Source organism: Corapipo altera, unplaced genomic scaffold (genome assembly GCF_003945725.1).
Source record: "Corapipo altera isolate COAL_440 unplaced genomic scaffold, ASM394572v1 61167, whole genome shotgun sequence".
NCBI classification, from domain to species: domain Eukaryota; kingdom Metazoa; phylum Chordata; class Aves; order Passeriformes; family Pipridae; genus Corapipo; species Corapipo altera.
The window spans coordinates 2,264,115-2,285,957 of NW_020884949.1; the positions used below are offsets into that span (position 1 = coordinate 2,264,115).

Sequence of the window (21,843 nt, forward strand, 5' to 3'; positions counted from 1 at the left end):
AATAGTGTCTTTCATTCCACATATATGTGATCTCTAATAACTGATTAGTAGCTTCCTTTAAACTTCATTTTTAAGATTCTGCCAAGTTAGTGAATGGAAAATGATCATCTACTGTCCCCTGCTGGATCCCTTGAGTATGCATTCTTTCTCCCTTCCTCTCTTTCCTCTGAGGTCTCCCCATTTTTCCAAGTGAAAAGCTTTGTCTCAGTGGAGTCACTAGAAATTGTTGCCAAATACCTCCAAAATTGTAGGGGAATAATAGAACCCTCAAGCACTGTCTTTTTAGTGTCAGAAGGCAAGACATTACTTTATTTGCAGCATCGGGTGTGTATGTGGCCAACAAAAATCCTGCCTCCATACGGACGCCAATACATTACTTTTCCACCTATTTATATATTTTTGACAAATAAATTATTATTCAGTGGTTCTTAGTTACATAATTATCTTTCATTAGTTACTATTCTACCCTCTATTGGTTATTAATTTCTTGCTTTCTATGCTAATTAAGTCCACATCTTTAGTCTGTTTAGTTTTTTTTTTCCTCCAGTAGGAACCTTCCAGCACATATACTGAATTTTTTGTTAATTCTTTTCTTTATCTGCTGGTTTCTGCAAAATGTCCTTGGTGGTTCATTCCACATGTCCAACAATACATCTTTCTCTCTCGAGCTTTGTTCACTGAAGCGCATCCAAGTTAGTTTAACAAAACTTACAGTTTTAGTACTTTTCCCAAACTATGTTCTCACAAAAGTAGCTTATAACAATTTTTGCTATATGCTGGCTAAAAATGATATGAGGCCTAATACAACTTAGGATTAATTAAAACAGCTAATTAAAAGTTTAATTAAAACTGTATATTAAAACCATATATCAGAAAAGCTTTATCATTCCAACAGTAGTTTGACTTTGTTACATGGAGTGAAGGGCAGAAATACTGTAGAGGAATATGAAGGCTTTCGCATTGTCCTTTCCATCTCACTAGCACAAGTTATAGCAGAGCAGTCTCAAGCTCCCCTGTGTTCACTGTTGAATACTGTTCAGCTAACAGTTTATCATCTTTCAGCACATAGGGACATCTTACTCCTGCATCTTTAAGATTTCCTTCTTAAAGTATGTAAAAAATATAATTTCATGATCATTATGCCCAAGATGGCTTCTGACCGCCACATCTGCCACAGCCCTTCTCTCTTCATAAACAGCAGGTCTACTGGGGTACTACCCTGGTAGCCTCACTTACCAGCTGCAACAGGAAGTTATCTTCCACACGCTCCAGGAATTTCCTAGACTGCTTTCTCTCTGCTGTGTTTTCAGCAGACAACTGTCAAGTTAAAGTCTCCCACAAGAACAAGATCTGGTGATCATGAAATGTCAGCCAGCCACTTAGAACATGTTATCTGCCTCTTCAACCTGATTGGGTGATCTGTAACAATCCCACCAGAATGCCTTGTTAACCTTCCCCCTGATTCTTACCCATAGGCACTCAATCTTATCGTCACTATCCTCGAGCTCTATACAGTCAAAACACTCCCTTAATGTAGAGAGCCCCCTCACTGCCTCTCCTTCCTCACCTGTCCCTTCTGAAGAGCTCCTGACCATCCACTGCACTCCAGTTATGCAGTCATTTCACCATGTTTCTGTGATGGTCACTATGGCATAGCTTCCTGCTGCACAATGGCTTCCAGCTCCTTCTGTTTGTTACCCTTATTGTGTGCGTTGGTATAATTGATATAGACACACTTCAGCTGGGCTGTTGATTTCACCCCCAACGCTGGCATACTGCCTCCAGGCTCATGTCTAGTGAGCCCAGTCTTATCCCCTTCCCCCTTCAAACCTAGTGTAAAGACCTCTCATTCAATCCTTCCAACTCACAGGCTAATATCCTCTTCTGCCTTTTTAGGTGTTGCAGGCTGTCAGGGGATGACTGATTTTGCCCTCTCCCACCTTAGTCATGCAAAAATTCCTGGTACAGTCAAGGGATGCTTCACTACCAAACTCTTTACACAAAGGCCAAGGCCTAACAGGATTCCTGAGGTTGTAGAGTGGTCCCGAGGAGCAGCGGGATGGGTGCACCACCCCATGGTGTCTATATTCAAAATATTCTTCATGTTACACAGAATTAATTAAAATACCTGATCTTTACCTTCAAAATCACCACCACTACTTGAATAACCAAGGAACAAGTTAGTTGTGCTAGACAAAACATTTTTATGCCACTGAATTGTGCCCCAGTAATTATAGATGGAAATGACTGTAACCCTGTCACGTATGAGACCCTGGGTTCCCCCTCTATAGCTTTCTGAAAGGGAGATAAAACTTTAGGTAAAGAATACTGACATCTTCTGGCTGGATGAAATAATGCAAAAAGCTCGAGTCATACCCTCCTAATTTATGTTTAGAAGAATGTGTTTCAATTTTAAGAAACGTGAATGACTGTATTTCCCAGTAGATGGAAATGCAAACTTCTAAAATATGTCAGGCTTGTGAAAAGCCTTAATAGTAAAAAAAAAAGTCTCATCTTGTAATTTTACTGCTGTTCATGAAGATGCAACTGTTATTCATGCTAGTGTTTATTTTAAAATAGTCTTTGATTGGTTAGTCTCAAATGTGCTCTTGGATTACTACTATTCTCGATGCCCACCCAAAAGTCCTCCTTTCACCAATTGTTCCCTGTGACACCACGTCCAAGTTCCATGTATTCTCTGTTCATGCCTGTAGTGGTTTGAACCTTGTTTTCCCCCGGAGGCTAAGAAAAGTGGTAACCCCCAGGGGTGGAAACCCCTGGAAGTTTTGAAGTTCTGTCCAATGAGCGCTCCTGCAGAAATGTAAACATATCACAAGCACTGGAAGAGAAGGGTGGTAGTTTTGGGTTGGTAGAAAAAGTAGCCATGTTGTAGGAGCTTCGAGGAAAAGGGGCCCGGAGCCCCTCGGGGCCTCTGGGGCCCCCCAGCCCCAGTTGGGGGCTACAGACACTTGGAACAGTGTGAAGCTAGACTATGTGTCTGTAGCTGTGAGCTGGGAGATGTTTTTCCATCTTGAGTGAGCAGAGACAGAGCAGAAGCGGCGGCAGCGTCCAGAGGTTATGGCTAAGAACCAGGACAGATAAGAACTGAACCGGAGGAAGCAGCAGAAGGTAGCAGCAGAACTACGGAGTTCTGGGGGTAAGAACTGATATTAGACCCCCCAAACTCCTTTGAGACCTCCTGGAAAGGAGGAAGATGATGGACTCTTGCTTGAAAGAGCCTTGAAGTGCAGCATGCACTGCAGAGAGGAGCTGAGAAGCTCAAAGGCGTCCTGAAGCTGGACCGGGACGGAGAAGGAATGCGGGGGGGTTGACCTTGGCCCCCCTTGGTGCTGCTGCTAAGTTAGCAGCCTTGAGACAGAGCACGGAGCTCTGCAAAGGGGAATTTCAATCCCCTGAGGAAGGGACTTTAACGAAGATGCCCCTGCATTTCGTGATATACCTGTGGTGACGCGAGTCTGGTCCCTGCTGGCAGCCCACAGGTGAGGCCTTCGCTTGGACGGAAGGAGAGCCGAGGGGCTTGGAGACCCCCTTGTGTGTACTGAACAGAGATCCAGCTACAACAATCCAGTTACTGCTGCATGCATGAGATGAGGAGAACCTGCTGCCTTAGAAGAAGCTGCTGCCCTGAGGGACTGGAAGGGGATCTGTCCTTCTTTCCCTCCTGGACTTTTATTTGGAGGGGAGAAGAGATCTGATCCATTGTAAATACTATATGTCATGGTAGAGATAGTTGTGATCGTGTGTATAATGTGTTATAGTATTTATTTGTACAGTCATTGTAATATATTTCCTTTCCCCCATTCTGAGTCTGGTTGTGTTTTTGTCTGGAAAAACCCATCTCACATTAGGTTGAGATGTGGGAGGGGGGATGGAGCTAGGGAATTGGATTTTGGGACTATCTCAAACCATGACAATGCCATATTTAACATTTTTCTTTCAGTACACTTCAGAGTTGTCTTTCTGGTCACAGTTAATTGCTACTTGGTTGTATCAGGGGGCTTAGGCCTGTGCTCTCTGGTGAGTAGGTGATTGCTGCAAAGAAGCATGTTGTGAACTTTATGGACTGACTTTAGAGTTTTCTTGTTGTGAGTGTTGTAGGAAATGAATCTTTATGGAAGAGGAAAGCCTGGACACAGTAAAGTCAATGAAAAGTTATACTAGTGGTGTCTGTTGACTGTGTACCTTTTGAAAGGCACAAGATAATTAGATTAATGTTTTACAGGAGTAATTTTAACTATATAATCTAATTTTTGTGTTTGCATTAAGATAATATCCTAGCCTTAAGAAAGATATAGTTTTGTTAAAGTAAAACCAACACTGCAGTAGCCTGTATTTCATGTATGACTTTGAGAATGGATTGCAAACAACAGAAAGTGATGCAAGCACTTGATATTAACAGGGTCAATTACCTGAGTAATGACATCTTGGAAAATAATAGATTGTGACAATAAAAAATTCTTTCATCTGATGCTGTTTTCAGTTTGATTGTCTATAGAAATTACTTTTAATTCTGTTTGAAGTAATTTAGTCTCCATTCCCTTACTGTATTACAAAGATATAATTAATACTATATGTGTCTTTAACAGGAACCAGTGATCCATATGTCAAGTTCAAACTTGGAGGAAAAGAAGTATTTAGAAGTAAAACAGTACACAAGAACCTCAATCCTGTGTGGGAAGAAAAAGCTTGCATTCTTATAGATAACCTAAGAGAACCATTGTATATAAAGGTAGGACACTATCTTACATATGTTGGACAAATTACAACAGAAGAGTTATTGAAAGAGTTTAATTTTGTGATTTTTGTATACTGAAAAGTTTATTGTACAATAGTGCGTTACTAAAGACTATTATTTAAATTATGTCTGTAGAATGATGATATCAACATTTTAAAAAGTGATAAATACCACAAATATTTTTGTTTATTTGAGGTCATCATTGTTTTGTATTTCTTTAGTGTGATCTTAGCAGAAAGAGCGCGAAAGTAAACTGTCTTTCATGGTGATGGCATGTGAGGGGCTTGTGCTCACATACTTACTTGGATTCAAACCCTTTGAGTCCTGCAACAGTGTTGTAGCCTTTGGGCCATAGGATTTCTGTTACTGCTGTCTTAACGCTGTCCATATTACGGTATTTGTGGAAGATGGACCTCTTTGCCTCCTGGAAAAGAGTTAGTGTAATACAATAGTTGAAATATTTGCATTAAAATTGAAGAACTTGAACTTAGTCCTGTCATATCTCAGTTAAAGGGTTTCCTTACAAGATGTTCACAAGTTGTACTTTTACTTAGCTGAAAGTATATTCTGGTCCTCAGAAATCCTCATGACAATGCTTACCAAAAAAAATTTAATTTACCTTGAAAGTTGATTTTGATAATTGACACTTTCCCTTATTTTTTTTGTGTCACAATTTTTTTTGTTGCCTTTTTTGTTTATTTCCCTGCAAATCTGCCTCCAGTTTATTTGTTGTTCTTTCTTCTGACTTAGAAAGGCATAACCCATCTCAGCTTGTACTATTCAATGTATTGGGCACAGATTCCTGTCTGGATATCAGTAAATTTGTCCAGGTGCTCTCTCTTTAGGTAGGAAATTAGCAGGCAGGGTTCTCATAGTAGATTATTAAATGTCATTGTTTCCTTACACGTATCCATTAAGTTTTAATCTTAGATTGTAATATTTCTAACCCTAGAAAATTATACAACCTTCAAAATGTACAATTCTATTATTCCTAATACTGATGCAAGTGCTGTAATAACCCACTTTTCATAACCATATCCTGCCCTCCTCCTTCCATTTTGCAGAATTGATAAAGGAATCAATGTATAGCAAATCAATGATTCTGCTTAACTTTAGGTATTCTTTTGATCTTCGTTCTTTCAGTGCCAGTGTTTATCAGAATGCTTTTTTCTTTTATAAAATTGATGTTGTTCACATATGTAGTCTAATAGTAGCATACACCACTACGTGTCTCTATGTTATGCAATCTGACTTTTAAACAAGCAGTTTCAAGCTTGATTTCTGGCCAGAAAGTTTCAGGTTGCTTTCAGGTAGTCCTGGTGTAACAGGTGAGAAACATGAAGCTGTAACTCTGGAAAAGGAGTTTCAAGAACCATTCATAAAGTCAGAAAAGCTCAAAACAAAGTAGATTTCTAGTACTAAAAAATGCTCCTGTGCGTCTTAGGTATTTGACTATGACTTCGGACTTCAAGATGACTTCATTGGTTCAGCATTTTTGGATCTCACTTCATTGGAATTAAACAGGTATGGCACAAATAAACCTACAGAATATTTCTATATGGCTGTCTGCTAATATCATGTTTGTGGAATTGCAAATAGCACTTTATGCTAGAAAATAATTATACCAGAGAATATTCTGGTTTGGAAGGGACCCGCAAGGACCATTGAGTCCAACTGTTAAGTGAATGGCCCATATGGGGATGGAACACACAACCTCGGTGGTGTTAGCACCATGCTCTAAATAACTGAGCTAATCTCAGGGTTTCTGTATAAACCTACTAAACTAACCAAGGAAAACCACGTATGGTTAGGAAAGTACTTTATTCTGAATGCTTATATATTAGCTGATTATGAACAACTTTTTTTAGTGTCTGTGGAGCAGTTAGTTTTATAACCACTTTAATCTTGGTTTTATGCTGTCTTCATTCACAGCATAACCACCTGCTATTTGACTTTCTTTTTTTCTGGTTTTTAATCCATTAATGTTAAAGTTCCGATTTAATTTCTTCAGTACATGTAAGTACTTAACAAGTAAAAGCATTTAGTATTTTTTTATGAACATTTAGACAGAAATACTTTAAAGTAGAAATAGGGCAAATTTGCGACACTGTTTTTAAGTGATTTCTTATAAATGGAGATACCTTTAATTCTCATAATTCAGAAATTTCATTATCTGTGAAATATAGCCATAATATATCAAAATAATGGAAATCAAAATAAATGTGTACTTTTTTGTCTCCTAGGCAGACAGATGTTACCTTGAGACTGAAGGATCCTCATTACCCTGACCATGATCTGGGAAGTATATTCTTGTCGGTTCTGTTGGCTCCAGGAGAACAGCGAGAACCGGTAATTTTAATGTTTTAATAAGTGTGATCGCTCCTGTGACTGTTCTGTGGTTGGATGACTTAGAGCACAAGAGTAAACCTCAAATTCTGAGATTAATTTGATTTTTCTAATTCTTAAAATAACACTGAACGGTGTTTCTGGTACAGTACAGCGTGCTTCATCTGAGTTGGATCCTTCCTGAGATAGTAAGGAGGAATCCAGATGGAACATAAATTTCAGATAAAGTCAGTTACAGGTGAATGGTGCTGATTAATATGGAGAAACATCAGTAAACCACTGGTTAAGAATTTTTAACCTAGTGCTACTGTCTCTAGGTAAGAATATTTGATTCCTATTCCATGCTGAAAATAAAGCTGAAAAAAGGTAGTGTTTCTGCTTTTTGACATCTAATGTTAAAGTATTATTTGATGTTTTTTAATTTCATTTTTACATTTCAATTATGAAATGGTGTGATTTTGTAGGTTTATTGTAGTTCCTTCATCAGTCTTAGTTTTCTGAGTTGCTTAGTTGTAAGTGAAACTATTTTCCAGTTTTCTAGGTTGTCCTCGTTGTGACAAACTCTGTCTCTAGTTGGATATATTTTACTAGCTTTTTGTGTGTTGACTTTAGACTTGGGTAGTATAACTGTGGCAGAAATAGAAGAGATGATGTCTCAGAGGTTGTAAAATAATATTGATTCCTCTGGCTTCAAAGAGGCTGCAGTGAACCACATGGACCTTGCAGCTAAATTTTGCCTTAAACAAACTGTTTTCAAATTAAAGAAGAAATTGCTGTTAAGCAATAGATCCTGTAGAGGCATGATAGCGGGTTTTTTTTAATGCCAGTCTCTTTGCCATATCAGCAGCCACCACTGTGCAGCCACTGAGAAACTTTGTTCAGAAACTTTGCCCAGGCACTCAGACACATAGACATACACCATGAACCCCACCCTGACCCCCAACACCACCAGACTTCCAGAATCTTCTGGAAAGAAGACTGCACATGCCTGGAACTCATCCAGGAGGAGAGATTGGGGTATTACTGGATAAACTCCCAATTTTTGACCTGTTTACAGGCCCCCACCTCTGATGGACCAGGACTATGTATCGTGACCACAGACCATGATCACCCATGCGTGGCTGGAGCCACAGGCGGTGATATCTTTCTCTCTTTTCTCCTATCTCTTTTTCTCTATTTTTGTCTTTCCAATTTTCCTCCCCTAAGACGATCATGCACTCCAGAAGAGCTATGCACCCCTTTTCCAATCCATTACCTTTTTTCTCCAGTTTTGGTTTTAAAGCACGTTTTAATTAAATTTGTTGTCATATTGGTTATTTAGCATCATTTTAGCATCCTCCCCCAAGGTTACCCTGCCTCAGAAGTGGGTTGCAACAGAGGCCAAGGAAAAAGCATTAGTCTGATTAAATTTTCCATGGATACGATCAACTACATGGTTTTTGTAAGAACATTTATGTTTCTACATGCTGCAGTGTGAGTCATCTTGCATACCTGAGGACTACTGGCAGATTGTAATAGTTCTTTTTCCACTTTTCTCCCAGGTAACATTAAGTAGCGTAGTAAGTCAGTTACTGGAACTAGATGTTTGGTATTTGGTATAACCGAGATGATGTAGAGTTTTGAAAATGGGTTTCTTCTCTGTTAATTTGCCTCATAACATTTTGTTAGCACTTAATAGAAATAATGGAATATGGTAGTAATGTGAATCTAGCTTATTTAAACAGTGTATTTTACTTTTTTTGTTTGTCCAGACAATTTAGAATTCTGTCTTGCAGATTTGCACCACAAGAGTGTTTGTTACTTAAATGAAAAAATTTATTTCATTTTGGATTTTTTTTGGTACATTTAGGTAAGACCAGGGTTTCTGAGTCATATGGTAATTGCACTGTTTTTCCAAGTGGTTTTGGCACTATCCTGCCATGATCCTAAATCATGTAGCACAGAAATACTGTATTTTTATGTGGGACATCATATGTGTTCAGCATGTTAGTTTCCTTTTTTCATCATATAGAGAGGATAGTACTGTGCTGCTCCGTGTTGTCAGCTCTTATAGAGAGTGCGCTGAAGAAAATTACAGGTGAGAAAGTGAAATTAAGACACTACAGTGTAGCTTGTCTTTCATAGGGGTGTTGGTGATTTAGCAACTGAATGTCAGAAGTATTGGGAGTACCACAGACTTGCTGGGTAGCAACTTTTTTCGTATCCAGCTGATTGGTTGTAATAGGAGGAAGAACTGGGTTTGAGCTATCACGCGTTTCATTGTTCACTTTTTTTAGTTTAGTTCAAGTGAAAAAATTTTCTTCCCATTCAAACTGTTAAATGGGACTTCATTCTGAAAATGTCAAAGATTCCAATTAAGAATCTGGTTCCTAATCTGAATCTTAATACTTACTGTTAGGAACCAGTCTTTCCAAGATACAGATCTCAGACCAGTTCTGGCAAAGTTGCAGTAAATTCAGAGAATTTGTATCACAGTGTGAGCAAAATAACTTTCAAAATTAATATTGAATTACTGTATATGAATGTGTTAACGGTTTCATAATTAAAGACTCAAATATCTTTTACTCAGTATCCATATGTAGCAGTTATTTATTTGTTAGATTTTTTTTTTACTCCAAGGAGTAGATATATTGCAAAGTGTATCATTCCAGTTAAACTGTTGTCTTTGGTTATTTTTGAAAGGTTTTGAGGATAATTTTTATTGAAATCAATATGATTGAGATCAATACATTTTCAAATGTTGTTAAAAGATCAAGACTAATTCTTGTCCACTCTCGAAATGTGCACCATATAAAGTAGCAATTAAAGCATTTCCTACGTTCTCATGCTGTTTGAATGATTGCTGCTCCCCCTCTACTTGGATATCTCTATTTAAGTAATAATTCAAGTGTGGTTGAAACGTACAGATAAAAACCTGTGAACACCTTTAAATATGCTTTAATGACTGCTGCACAGAAGCCATGCTGTCTCTTCACATTATGTACATTTTTTTCCTAAGTAATTTCAAATCGTCTTAAAACCTGTTTGTTTGATATCCCTATATAGCTTACATTTCAAAAATACAGTTTCTTCTGAATAGGTTTTATTTTGCTCTGGTGATAACTTGTGAATTCCTTGCAACTAAGAGTTGCAAGTCATTAAGTAATTAAGATAATTTTTTTTTTTTTACACCATTTACATGTTGTCACACATAAGTGGTTTAGAGTGGTTAAATCATAGAGCTGAAGATTTCAGAAGTTTACTGCAAGTACTTATATTGAAGGTACTATAATTCCATATATTTTAAATGAGAGTGTTATTAAGACCATTGGGAAATAAAAAAAAAAGTAATAGCTTCAACAGAAGAAGTATTAGCTTTCCCATGTAGCCATAGAAGCCACATATCCTGTATTTTGGGCAGGTCTATAGCCGTATTTCAAATCGAGACCTCTTGAACAAGATGATGTTTGTGATGTCTCCTTTGGTAGTGTGATGTGGATGATACTTTCCAAAGAGATCCTTTCACTGCCTGAACTGCAGTGAGGCTGTTTTGGAGGTCATACATTGATGTGCAGGTAAAGGAAAAGTTTTTTGAGGCTGTGTTTGTGTGGCTGGAGGACAGGTCCTGTAGCAAAGTGCTATATTGACATTTCAAAATAATGTAGCTGTGTGTTACAGGAGGATGCATCTTGTCACACTGCATAAGAAATATTGATGCTGATGGAGGATAAGGTACTCCAAGTGGAAGTTTGAACTTAAATGAGACAAAATGGGGGGCCTTGTATATTGCCACCTGTCTGTGAGAGAGGTATTATTGCAAATGATTTTAAAAATAAGCAGTCAGTTTGACAGAGTAATAGATTATTTTGTTTTGAGTGAAACCTTGAGATGTGAAAAGAGATGAGAGATTTGATCCACAGAGGAACATTTTCTTCCTTATCTTTCTGGAAAAAAATTCTGATGAAATTCAGATTTTCTACGTACCGACTGATAAGGTGATCTTGGGAATTATAGCTGGAAGGTCGCATTTCCTCAGATCAAAACATTACATTTTTGGATTCAGATATCAATTAAGAATGGTAACATATACATATGTTCATATAACTGTATGTAAAATTGTATTACACTGACTACGAAAGGAGAGTATTTATTTTGGAATCTGATGGACTGTGAAAAACAGTGCTTAAGTAGTTTATGATTGTGTTTTTCCAGTAGGAGAATACTGGACATAATTTCAATTAAAGGAAATTTAATATACTAGTTTCATAAGTAAGAACACAATATTAGATTTTGTGGTACATTTTATGTGAAGAAAATGCAGAAGTAGCCTGCAGTTATTAAATATTAATGTAAGAGTATGGGCAGGTGAACAAATCAAAATTTCTAGCAAATCTTGTCTCTGAATATCCTTGCCTTTTTCTACCTTGTGCTTGTTCTAAAGACATAAAAATGTGAACATTTGAAGTAATAATCTTGTAACTTCTTATTTGAACTATGTACATAAATAAAAACATAGCATTTCTGAAGTTATTAGAAGTCCTATTCTTTTGATTTTTGACAAATGAAGGCAATTGGATTAGTTCTGATTTTTGAACAATCATAAATTGTGAATAAATTTGATTAATGAATTATTCTTATAGGACAGTAAAAATTAGAAAGTTTTTAATATTTGTGTCCATTTCCAGCCTAACACAATTAAGTTACCATAACACTAGTTACAATAATTCATTTGCATTTGCTCTGTGCTGTTAACAGTACATTAATGCAGCATTTTAATTTTATTGCCTTGAGAGGACAGATAACTTAGGTAACTACTGTAAACTAAAAAGATGTAAAATAAATAAATATGGGAAAAGTATGTATATATAAAAATGTTAAAATATATGAACTCTAAAAATTCATTAATTTAACTCTATTTATAAAAATAGCGTGTTTATGATGTACTTTCTCTATTTTTCCTTTTGGTGACTTTCTGCATTTCTTCTTTTGATAACCTTCTGAATTTCTCCTTTTGATGACCAGTTTAAAAGAAGTCAGAACCAGAAGTTACTCAGTTTTTTCTTGGACCTGCTCCAAACAAGCTTGTTTTGTTTCTTTAATCTGACAGTGTTCTATTAGTATTCGCTTTAGATACATGTAGTGCAGCGCATGCCGGTGTGCTGTTTGTAACTACATGCATGTGTACAGGCTTCTTGCAAATTCTGTTTGGTGTTGTAGTTGTGGGTACCACAGTGCATGTGAGTTTTTCTCTCTTTCTCCACCAGCATTCAGTGCACAGATTTCACCACTGGAGAGCTTCCAGTGACTGTGACTTCTTCAGAGCTGCATGTCACCCAGGTCTTCACTACAATAGCTGTTTCCTACATGGGTCTTACAGGCAATTTCCAGCTACAGGAAATGACAAAGTTGGTAGCTTGATGAGAACTGTTGTCTTGGGACCAGCAGAGATTGAGGACAACTGTTCACTGCTGGCAGCCTAAGAGGCATAGAAAATGGAAAAAAGGAAACCAAGCGGAATTTGGATGTTGTTATTTAATGAGATTAAAGTTCAAGGCATTGTTTTTTTCCTAAAATTATCTATCTTAATGATGCTTAGGTTTTTTACTTCATATGAAAATATTAACAACATTAATATACTGTCAGTTTGTTTGCTGTATTAAATCTTATAATACACTATTACTATTTATTTGTTTGTTTGTTTGTTTTATTTGCCAGAGGGATAATAATATAATAGGAAAAAAAAGGCAGAGATAGACTCAGGGCATGGAATATTTTCAGATTAAAAAGTTGCACGTAGATCATTCATCCTGATCTGTCCTATGCTATATATTTATTTTACTGGCTTCTAAGGGTGACTGCCATGGCTTCAGCTTATCTTGCTCTAGCTGGTAATGATACCAGTGTACTCAGCAAATATGGCATATGTTTCTGTAGCTACAACTCAAACTGAACTCCTCAGAGTTGAAAGAATCATAGAATCATAGAGTTGTTTGGTTTGGAAGAGACCTTAAAGATCATCTAGTTCCAGCCTCTTCTACTAGACCAGGTTGATCAGGACCGCATCCAACCTGGCCTTGAACACTTGCCAGGATGGGGCAGCCACAGCTTCTCTGGGCAACCTGTTCCAGTGCCTCACCACCCTCGTGGTGAAGAATTATTTCCTAGTATCTAAGCTAAACCTACATAGTCAATTCAGCTGTTGGACCATATTCTCTTCCTTGCTCACAGCCTGGTCTGAAGCCTAGTGAAACTGAGTTTGTGCTCTGACTTGTAGCTGTATAGGATTCAGAAATTACGAGGAAGAGAGAAGCTATGTTGTGCTGGACAGGACCCAGGAACTCAGAGACAGAGCCTTCTATGGGCCTCAAGCTGCTTAATTCTTGTGTGCTTCTGTAAAAATGAATTCAAGGGTTTTCTCCAGCTTTATAAAGCTTTTAGTATTTGTGGATATTTTCCAAAGCCACAGTGCTACAATTATCATGAACTTACAGCACAGCCCTTGGGTTTTAACTGTCCATAGCAACTTAAAAAGCGTCCTCAGCAGCTTGTTGTTTTTCTTCTCCCAAAAAGCTGTGTCTATTTGAAAAATTTCTGGATATTTCAAACATATAAATCCTACATATTTTTTCTCATTTTAATTTTTCCCCATGATTAATTTAATTTATTAGCGAGGAAAATGTTTGTATTTTAAAATTTATTTCCATTATCTGAAAAACAGGTGATTTTGCAATAGTTAATAAAAAGAAACATATTTATTTTTCATGACAAAGTTTCAAAAGGAATTAATGTTCTTTGATTTATTCTTTCTCAGTGTCAATATCAGGCTACTAGATGTTATTAAATTGTATAAAGTAATTTTTCTGCACTTCCACAGAGCTGCTTAAGCAACAGTTGTGTTCACAGATAAATTGTCCTCAATCTACTTGACCAGTGTGTCTCCTTTATTTAATGATTTAGAATCTGTCTGTGGACACTTTGCCTCTCAGCATGTCAGAGCATGGTGTTTAGTAGTGCCAAGGTTTTACAGGTTATTTAGGTAATGAGACAGGGCAACTGAGATTTGGGATTTTTTGAGTGAAGGTATAACTTTGTTTTCTCCCTGATGTGCGTAATTACCAAACTAAAGACATATTTTTGCTGCTGTGAAATGAACTAACAGTGGTAACTTTAAGGATTTTGTAATAGATTCATGTTATCAGAGGACCCTTATGCGGGATTTCTATGATGTGGCTACACTTACGAGTTAAACAGTAGCATTCCAAAAAAATGGAGAACCTTATTATTAAAAAAACTACTATTCAAGTATCAGTCAGAATTGTAATCACTGTCAGTAATGGCACATTCATTTTTTCCCATTTGCTTATCTAATTTTGTTTTTCTGTCTTTCTTTCTTACAAGTTCATATAATGCATTGTCTCCAGAAATGAGACTTTCAGACCACCCAGAAAAGTGTGCCTGAGTGTGCAAAGGGCTGCTACTTGCCTGGATTTGTTTCAGGCTTGGGTATCTGTTGCTGAATTGTACATGTTGCTGTTTCAGTTTTAGTGGTGGTTAAATGTGAATTGTCCTGTTGGAGACAGTTGGCCTCCTTTTCTGTATTGCAGAGGAAAGGTAATTAAAATGCTTTATTTTATTTTCAGACAATGCTAATGAGGAAGAGTTGGAAAAGATCAAGTAAGGTAACTTATTTTTAACATGTGGTCTTCTGGATGTTTGTTTTTGGTTTTTTGTGGGGTTTTTTTTGGAACAACTATGATGTTTTACCAAACATGACATCTAGGACTGTAAACTTCTGACACGGAATTCATTGTCCTTCAAAATGTGTTTTAATGACCTTGTTTTTTGTTTCATCAAATCAAAATCATGAAACAGTTTTTTTAATGTAATCATGAAACCTGTCAACTTAGTTACAGCATTTTAACCTATCTTGAAGTCATCTGGTAATGGCCGACATGTCCTGATTCCTTTTGTAAAATCTTTATTTCCCATGTATAAACAATTTCCTTTGTTAATGGGAACAAGGAATTCATGCAAAAGGATAACTTTCATTTTCTTATTACTTACTCATTAGAGGTTTTGTATGCTTTTTTCACAGTGATGCTAGTCATCCATAGGTGACAGTCATAGCCATGTTTTAAAAGAGCAGAATGCTTAAGGAATCATTCTTGGTGTCCAGTTTATAGAGCTCTTTAGATGCCTCTTCAAGCAAATTCAGTATCTGGCTTTTCCCCTCTTGGGAACTGATAAAAAAGGAGCAGTGTATGCTCTTTTTCACAGGAGAAATGCTGAGAGTTTTACTATAGTGGAATACAAACAGTTTTTACCTTTCTTTTTTGCTGTATGTGTCTCCAAAGAGATAAAGAAAATGTATATAGTTTCTTAGTAGTTTTCTGGCCAGTCTTACCTAATGCTACCATTCTGTTTAAAAGTTTTAAGCCTTCTTACTATTTGTATTGATAAAAATACAATTGAAATTTCTTGAAATCTCGAGTTGGTGTGGTAGATCTGGGTTTTTTTGAGATGTTACCATGTAAAGGTGTTAAAATGTGAAAAAAAAGTGAAATAGCTATGTGGAATGATTGACTTATTTTGTAAAGTTATTTGCTTTTCTAGCATATTGATGCACAAATTTAAATAGAAGGTTGTTAACAAACGATGTTGTATATGCTGCTCACTTGACAAATATTTGCACACTTTTTAATCTTTAAATAATAAAAAGAGCAGTGTTCATAATTCTTCAGTAATGGATGGGTTTTTCACAGTTTGCTTCTGGATGCAGGACAATACTCTTATCTCTGTTTCCTTTTTGAAATTTCAGAAGCAAAGATATTTCGTGAAGTGATGATGTATAGTATTTTGATTCTCATATGGTTCATATAACTTCATGAAATATCTAAGGTGCTCAAACTCCTGGAGAGATAAGGAGGAGCTGTGAGAATGGTGAAGGTAGAACTGTTTTGCATCATGAAAGTGATATGTTAACTCTTGATGTGCTAAATATATGTTTGTTCTCATACTTCAAATTACAAATTGGCGAAACTATGAGCTTCAGTAATCCTGAATGAATGGCACAACATGATAATTGGGAATTCTTCAGAGCTTCTCAAGTGAATTATTTATTCCTGTTCTCCTTTGTTACATTCATTTAATTTCTTTTCATTCAGTAGTAGCATTCTTGCAAATCGGCCTCCGAGCTGATACTCCAGGTGAAGTCTCACCAGAGCAGAGTAAAGGGGGAGAATCACCTCCCTCAACCTACTGGCCACACTTCTCTTGATGCAACTCAGGACACAGTTGACTTTCTGGGCTGCAGCAACATATCACGAGGTCATGTTGGGCTTCTTATCTACCAACACCACCAAGTCCTTCTCCTCAAGACTGCTCACAATCTATTCTCTGCCCAGTCTGAATTTGTACTTGGGTTTACCTTGACCCAGGTGCAAGACTTTCCATTTAGCCTTGTTGAACTTCTTGATGTTCACATGGGCACCCCTTAGTCACAACTGAGAAGCTACTTCTGATTAGTTACAATTGGGGATAAAAGCATGCATTTACCGCCTAAAGCAAGTGAATAAAATTGATTTTTAATTTGCATTTAGATAACTATATTTGCTTTAATTCAGCTTTAGAAATTTTTGCATATACTTTTAAACCGAAAAATAGAATGTATGAACATTTTAAGGAAGAATAAATTGCAAAATGTATGGCTTTCAGCTCCTAACTGCTGACTGTTTAAAAAATTTCTTTTAGAAAGCTTTTCTGAAAATATCTGTGTTCTAGTTGCACAGACTAAATACCAAGACCTATGGCCTTAATAACCGATGCTTTTATGCCCGACTCAAAATATTTGTTTTTTGTGGCTCCTGATTTACATTTTCTTAATACCAAAAGCCTTATGAAGCAATTTTTACTGTTTTAAAATTGAAACTAAATGCTTCTCCACTGAAATTAGATGTCTCTTGAGAAGAGAATAAAACTGTAAATAGCAAATCATGGTATAAGTATTGCAGAGACAAACATAAGCATAGAGTTGTATGATATTTCTTAATTGAAGTAATTTACAGTCAGTTCAATCTTTCAACCAGAATCTTTCAGCCAAAATTCTCCGGAATTTCAGAATAGATGGTAGAATTCCTGCATTTGGGTTTTTGTGAAGAATCTTTTAAAACTGAGAAAATATACTTGTTTTTTGTAAGCCATGAGGTTCTAGATGTCAGTTTATCAGCTGTAAATGGTACTTGAAGGAAGCGCTACTATATATTGGAATAGAAGTAGAAAAGTCAGAATAGGTACACCTGTCTGCTAGACATGTGATTATAAAAATTATGCAAATATTTGGTGAGGTTTACATTTGCATTAATTGTATGTGAGTGATAACAGCTGACCTAGTTAACAACAAAATCAGCATAGTAACACTTTGGCATGGGGGTTTCTGGGTTCATTCCAGAAATTACAAAAGGACAGGGAGTTTCCATAAAGTATTGGTGACCACTGTCCTTCTGTGTATTACATTCACATCAGCACTGGGACTCGGTGACGCTGGTTGTCCAGGGCAGTAACAGGATCATCAGGAGACCCATTGACTTTCACATATTGCAGGCACAGTTTCCAAGAGGAATTGCTGGGAGAAGGACAGTGGAGAAGGTTAGGACTGTACTGGCACAGCCTCTCTGGCAGCTCCTTCTGCACACTGTTTACCTCTATAAGTATTTCCACTCTTTCACAGAAAATGCAGGTCAGAGTGAGTGCCACAACCTCCTTCATACTACACCTGAGCTGCCTCTGGAAAGTGGACTTAAGCCAAATTATTCCACTTAAAACCCCCCCAAAAATATACGAAATGCTGCAAAAGTGTGAGCTCTTGTTACTGTACTGTCATGACAACATTACTCTACAATGGCAGTATCCAGTTGTTAGAGCAAACACCATAAACCAGATTTAACATGGCAATTATAATGAAAATACACAGGGCACAGGACAGTGTAAATTTCACAACTACAAAAATTTTTATAAGCTTCACTTACGGTTAAAATATCCTAAAATGTTAAACTTAGTTGATAGAAAATTAAGAGAAGTGTTTTTTCGTTTTGCAGTCATTATCAGTAGCAATCAATTTACAAAACCAGTTTAGTCACAATGAGAAACATTAAGAAGGAGTCATCATGATCCCACTGATGGCATTTTTGTAACTCAGTGTCTGTATGTTGATGACTTCTGCAAGGTGTCATACTTTGTATGTAGTGTCTAATATAGGAAAACCATTGCAAATGCATGTGACTGTCCCTTGGTTTTTTCATCGTGTGGTACATAGAACTAACTGCTGTATCTATTGATATTCTCAATCTTTATTTTACATGTTTTATCCAAGTCATATAAGCCTCCTAGAAACTGGGGGAGAAGAATTCTGTTTGCTTGAATTTGCAGCAGTCATTTGTAACACTGGCTTTGATTCACTTTGTTGTATTTGTACACCTATCCTCTGTTCAGTGATGGAGAGAAGTATTGTTCTTTTTTATGTTCTTTCACTAGTTTCTTGATTGATATTTTATATAAAGCTTCCAATCCAAAGTTATTTTTTGGATAGAGATGCCATTGCAGGACAGAAAGCTGCATTATTGATTTGGTTTTTAAAACTTTTTAGTAAGTTTGTGGTAGGCACACTTCTATTTCCATCTGTTGTGTTCAAGGACACAGAAGAGCAGCGTACCCTAGTGGTGTGTGTACCAAGGAGGAGATTTTTGTAAAGGCAGGGTCTGTTTGCATGGGCACAAGCACATGCCAGTGAGTTAGGTGGTACTTTGCAGGGCATGAGGGCTGATCAATGAAGAAGTGAGGTCGTGCTGGGAGAGGACAGCGCATGGGGTTTCTCCAACTCAGTATGGGCTCAAATTCCAAAGGTCACTTAGATACCCAAAGATAAATGTAAATATTTAGGGGATTTTGAAAACCACCTACTAAATGCATCTCTTCTTTTGATGAAAGTAACACTAACTCATTGAGAATGTCTTGGTGAACCTGAGGTAAACGCCTGGATTCTGACTAAGCCTAGTTGGTTTCCCACCCAGTAATGTTACCCAGATTTACCTGAATACATGCAAAACATTGAGTCATGTTATAAGGTTATCTTTCAGCTCTGACATTTGGCTAACTATATGAAACCTATCTGGTAGAGGATACAGTTCTGTATCAGAAGATTTTCTGCTATTAATGCCCCTAGCCCACCCACTGCTCTACATTTAGACAGAATAAGTGGAACACAAATAAAAGCTAAGTTTATCACATCAGAAGATGCTGGCTTTGCGTGCTCTTTATAGTAGAAGCATTAAAGCACAGTGTGTGGATATGAAAATATGTGGGTTTTTCTTTCACAGGTAGCTGTACGCATCCTTTGATGTGAAAGATTCCTTTTCAGAAGTCAAATTTTAATTTCCTTTTTGGGAGAGTGAAAGCCTCACTGCATGCAGGCTGCAAGTTTCCCACCACGCCTCTCTCTTTGGTGTGTTTAGAACATGTCAGACAGGAGTTGCCATGCCTGTATCCTGCATATAAATTCTCAAAAATGTGAATAATGTGAATAATAATCCCACATTAATGACAGTTGATTATGGACTGAGATTTTGACTTTGCTTCTTTTCATATTTTGGCATTATATATGAAATATGTAGCTTCCTACCTGTTTACAGCGAAATGAAAGGTTGTGTGGTTTCTTCTTGACTTTTTTTCTGTTTGTGGCAGAAGAGTGAATCCAGGCAGCAATAATCATGACATGCTTGCTGAGGGGAAAAAAGTTACCTAAGAATTACTCTTGAGAAACATCCTTCACAGGAGAAATTGAGAAAGATACAGACTCATTTCTTTGTTTTATTCTCATGGTTTCCCTTCTGACTTTGTAGTGAACTCACTTTGGGCTGGATTTTACAGGCAGTTTCTTAGCTACCTAAAAATGTACCTAGAAATGTACCTGTCTCACACTGTGGCATTAAATTCATAAGGGAAGAACTCTAAAAGGTGAAATCAGTCTTGCTTTTTCATTTTTTCATCTCTTAGCTTTTTTGTAAAATTTGACTTGAAATCTAAAAATTCTTTTTTTTTCATTTTAACTTCCTACAAGAACCATTATATGAAATGAGAGGTTATGTTAGGATATGTAATTTCTGAGGATAAATGGGACTTTGACTGGAAGGAAAGCATGTTGGATGCTCTTCAGTCTTGCTTGGAAACAAGAAAAGTGCCAGCTGGAAATTATTCTTGCTGGAGAAGGCCACATAGCCCATGCCTTTCATGTCCAGGAAATCTCAATAGCTTTAGCTCATGCAAGCTGTACCCTGACTTCCAGTACATCTCCCTTTTGCTGTGCCTTGGATCTGTGTGTTACTGATAAAAAAGAAAAGAGCACTGTTGTGGTCTACAGTCACAACCAACCCATACCTCTTTTAGTAGCTGCTACTTTTTTTCCAGCATGTTGAGACATAGGCTCTGCAGCTTCACTGTCAGTGGACAGTACTGGGCTGTGCAAGGTGCTTTGATCGCTGTTGACCACAGAATGTGTCTTTGACTCAGGAGGGCTTCCTCCAGCAGCATGTGAATGGTTGTTCTCAGGGCTCCTGCCTGACTCTTGTAAACTCCTGTCTTACCTGTCTGTCATTTTAGCTCCAGCTCTTGACCATTTAGATCTTGCCTTGCCACCTTTTTGTAAATTACCCCCTACTGGTTATGAAACATCCTACTGGTCATAAAAATCCAGCATGCTGTATAAGGTGGCAGGTGCTCTAATGCAGCAAATTATTTTAAGAGCTGTTGAAAATATGGAATTCAGATCAGATATACTCTCTAAATTATTCAGTGTCTCATTGGCGATCAGTGAAGTAGGCAGCGATGCTGTGGTGCTTAAGGTTTACGTCAAAAGAGTTGTGAATGCAAACTCAAGCTTATTTTCCATGATAGTATCCTCAAAATCATGTGGATGCCCACTCAACTCTCAAAAGTTGTGTGGTTTTTTGCAAAGTAAGTCTCAATCACTGCATCTGTCCCAATATAAATATCTTCCTAAACATGCATGGTCTTTTCTTCTTTCTGTACTCTCATCACCTTATGTTCAGGGTAGAGTCAATGATTATTTACTCTCCAGTATTTCTTTTGCTCTAAGCCTTCTAAGAAACTGGAACAAGAATTAAAAAATCTACCACTTCTTCTCAAGTCAGGTCTTTGGCAATGTTGACTGTATTCCCCCAATGAAAGGGGTATTTGTGCCAAGAAAAAGTTTTAGTTTACGTTGTGTTCCCAAGCTGTAAATGAAGTATCTTCTCTGGCAAGTGATTTTCCCAATTGTGCACTAATTTTTGTAGAGTGTCTGCTTTCTGATGTCCCACTGCTGTCACATGTTAAGTTAAAGGTTTTTCCAAACGTTATTCCTTATTTGCCTTTGTAGAAACAGTAGGTTTGTGAGAAGTTTCTCTGCAGTCAAATCTTTCACTTCAGGAAGAGAAATCTTTAATAAATATAGTGAAATATTTTGTGATTAACCGTGCTATTTGGGATGAATAACCATTAGAAAACATAAATACATGCCAATAAAATATCTGAAATGCTGCAAAAAGCATGTTAATCAGATTTGGTCCAACCCCAGTGGCCTCAGTCCTCATGTATAATACTTGTCTCTGGTGAGTGCAGGTTATAATCCAGGGATTGTTCTCCAGTCTAATTTTTATCATTGTCTCTGGGTAATAATGTAAAATTCTGCCAGGGACACCTGCACAGCTGTA

General features: G+C 37.1%; 1 protein-coding gene and 1 long non-coding RNA gene across 13 annotated transcripts in view; one reads left to right on the plus strand and one right to left on the minus strand.

The window, feature by feature from the left end:
- MCTP1 (multiple C2 and transmembrane domain containing 1) overlaps positions 1-21,843 on the plus strand; it is a 185,627-nt gene that overhangs the window by 35,173 nt on the left and 128,611 nt on the right. For 11 of the 12 annotated variants that reach the window (XR_003530831.1, XM_027662940.1, XM_027662942.1 and 8 more), the window contains exons 3-6: positions 4,608-4,750; positions 6,201-6,280; positions 7,000-7,105; positions 14,722-14,760. Coding sequence is in view for 11 of the 12 variants with exons in the window: in XM_027662940.1 (XP_027518741.1) it covers positions 4,608-4,750; positions 6,201-6,280; positions 7,000-7,105; positions 14,722-14,760 (368 nt within the window). In the remaining variant the exon portion in view is untranslated. The remainder of the gene's footprint in view (positions 1-4,607; positions 4,751-6,200; positions 6,281-6,999; positions 7,106-14,721; positions 14,761-21,843) is intronic. The other variant, XM_027662941.1, reaches the window with a different exon arrangement.
- On the minus strand, positions 423-20,520 carry LOC113956401. The gene is made up of 3 exons (XR_003530835.1): positions 20,510-20,520; positions 17,251-17,262; positions 423-515 (listed from the first exon to the last, which is right to left on the minus strand). It is a non-coding gene; the product is annotated as an uncharacterized LOC113956401 (long non-coding RNA).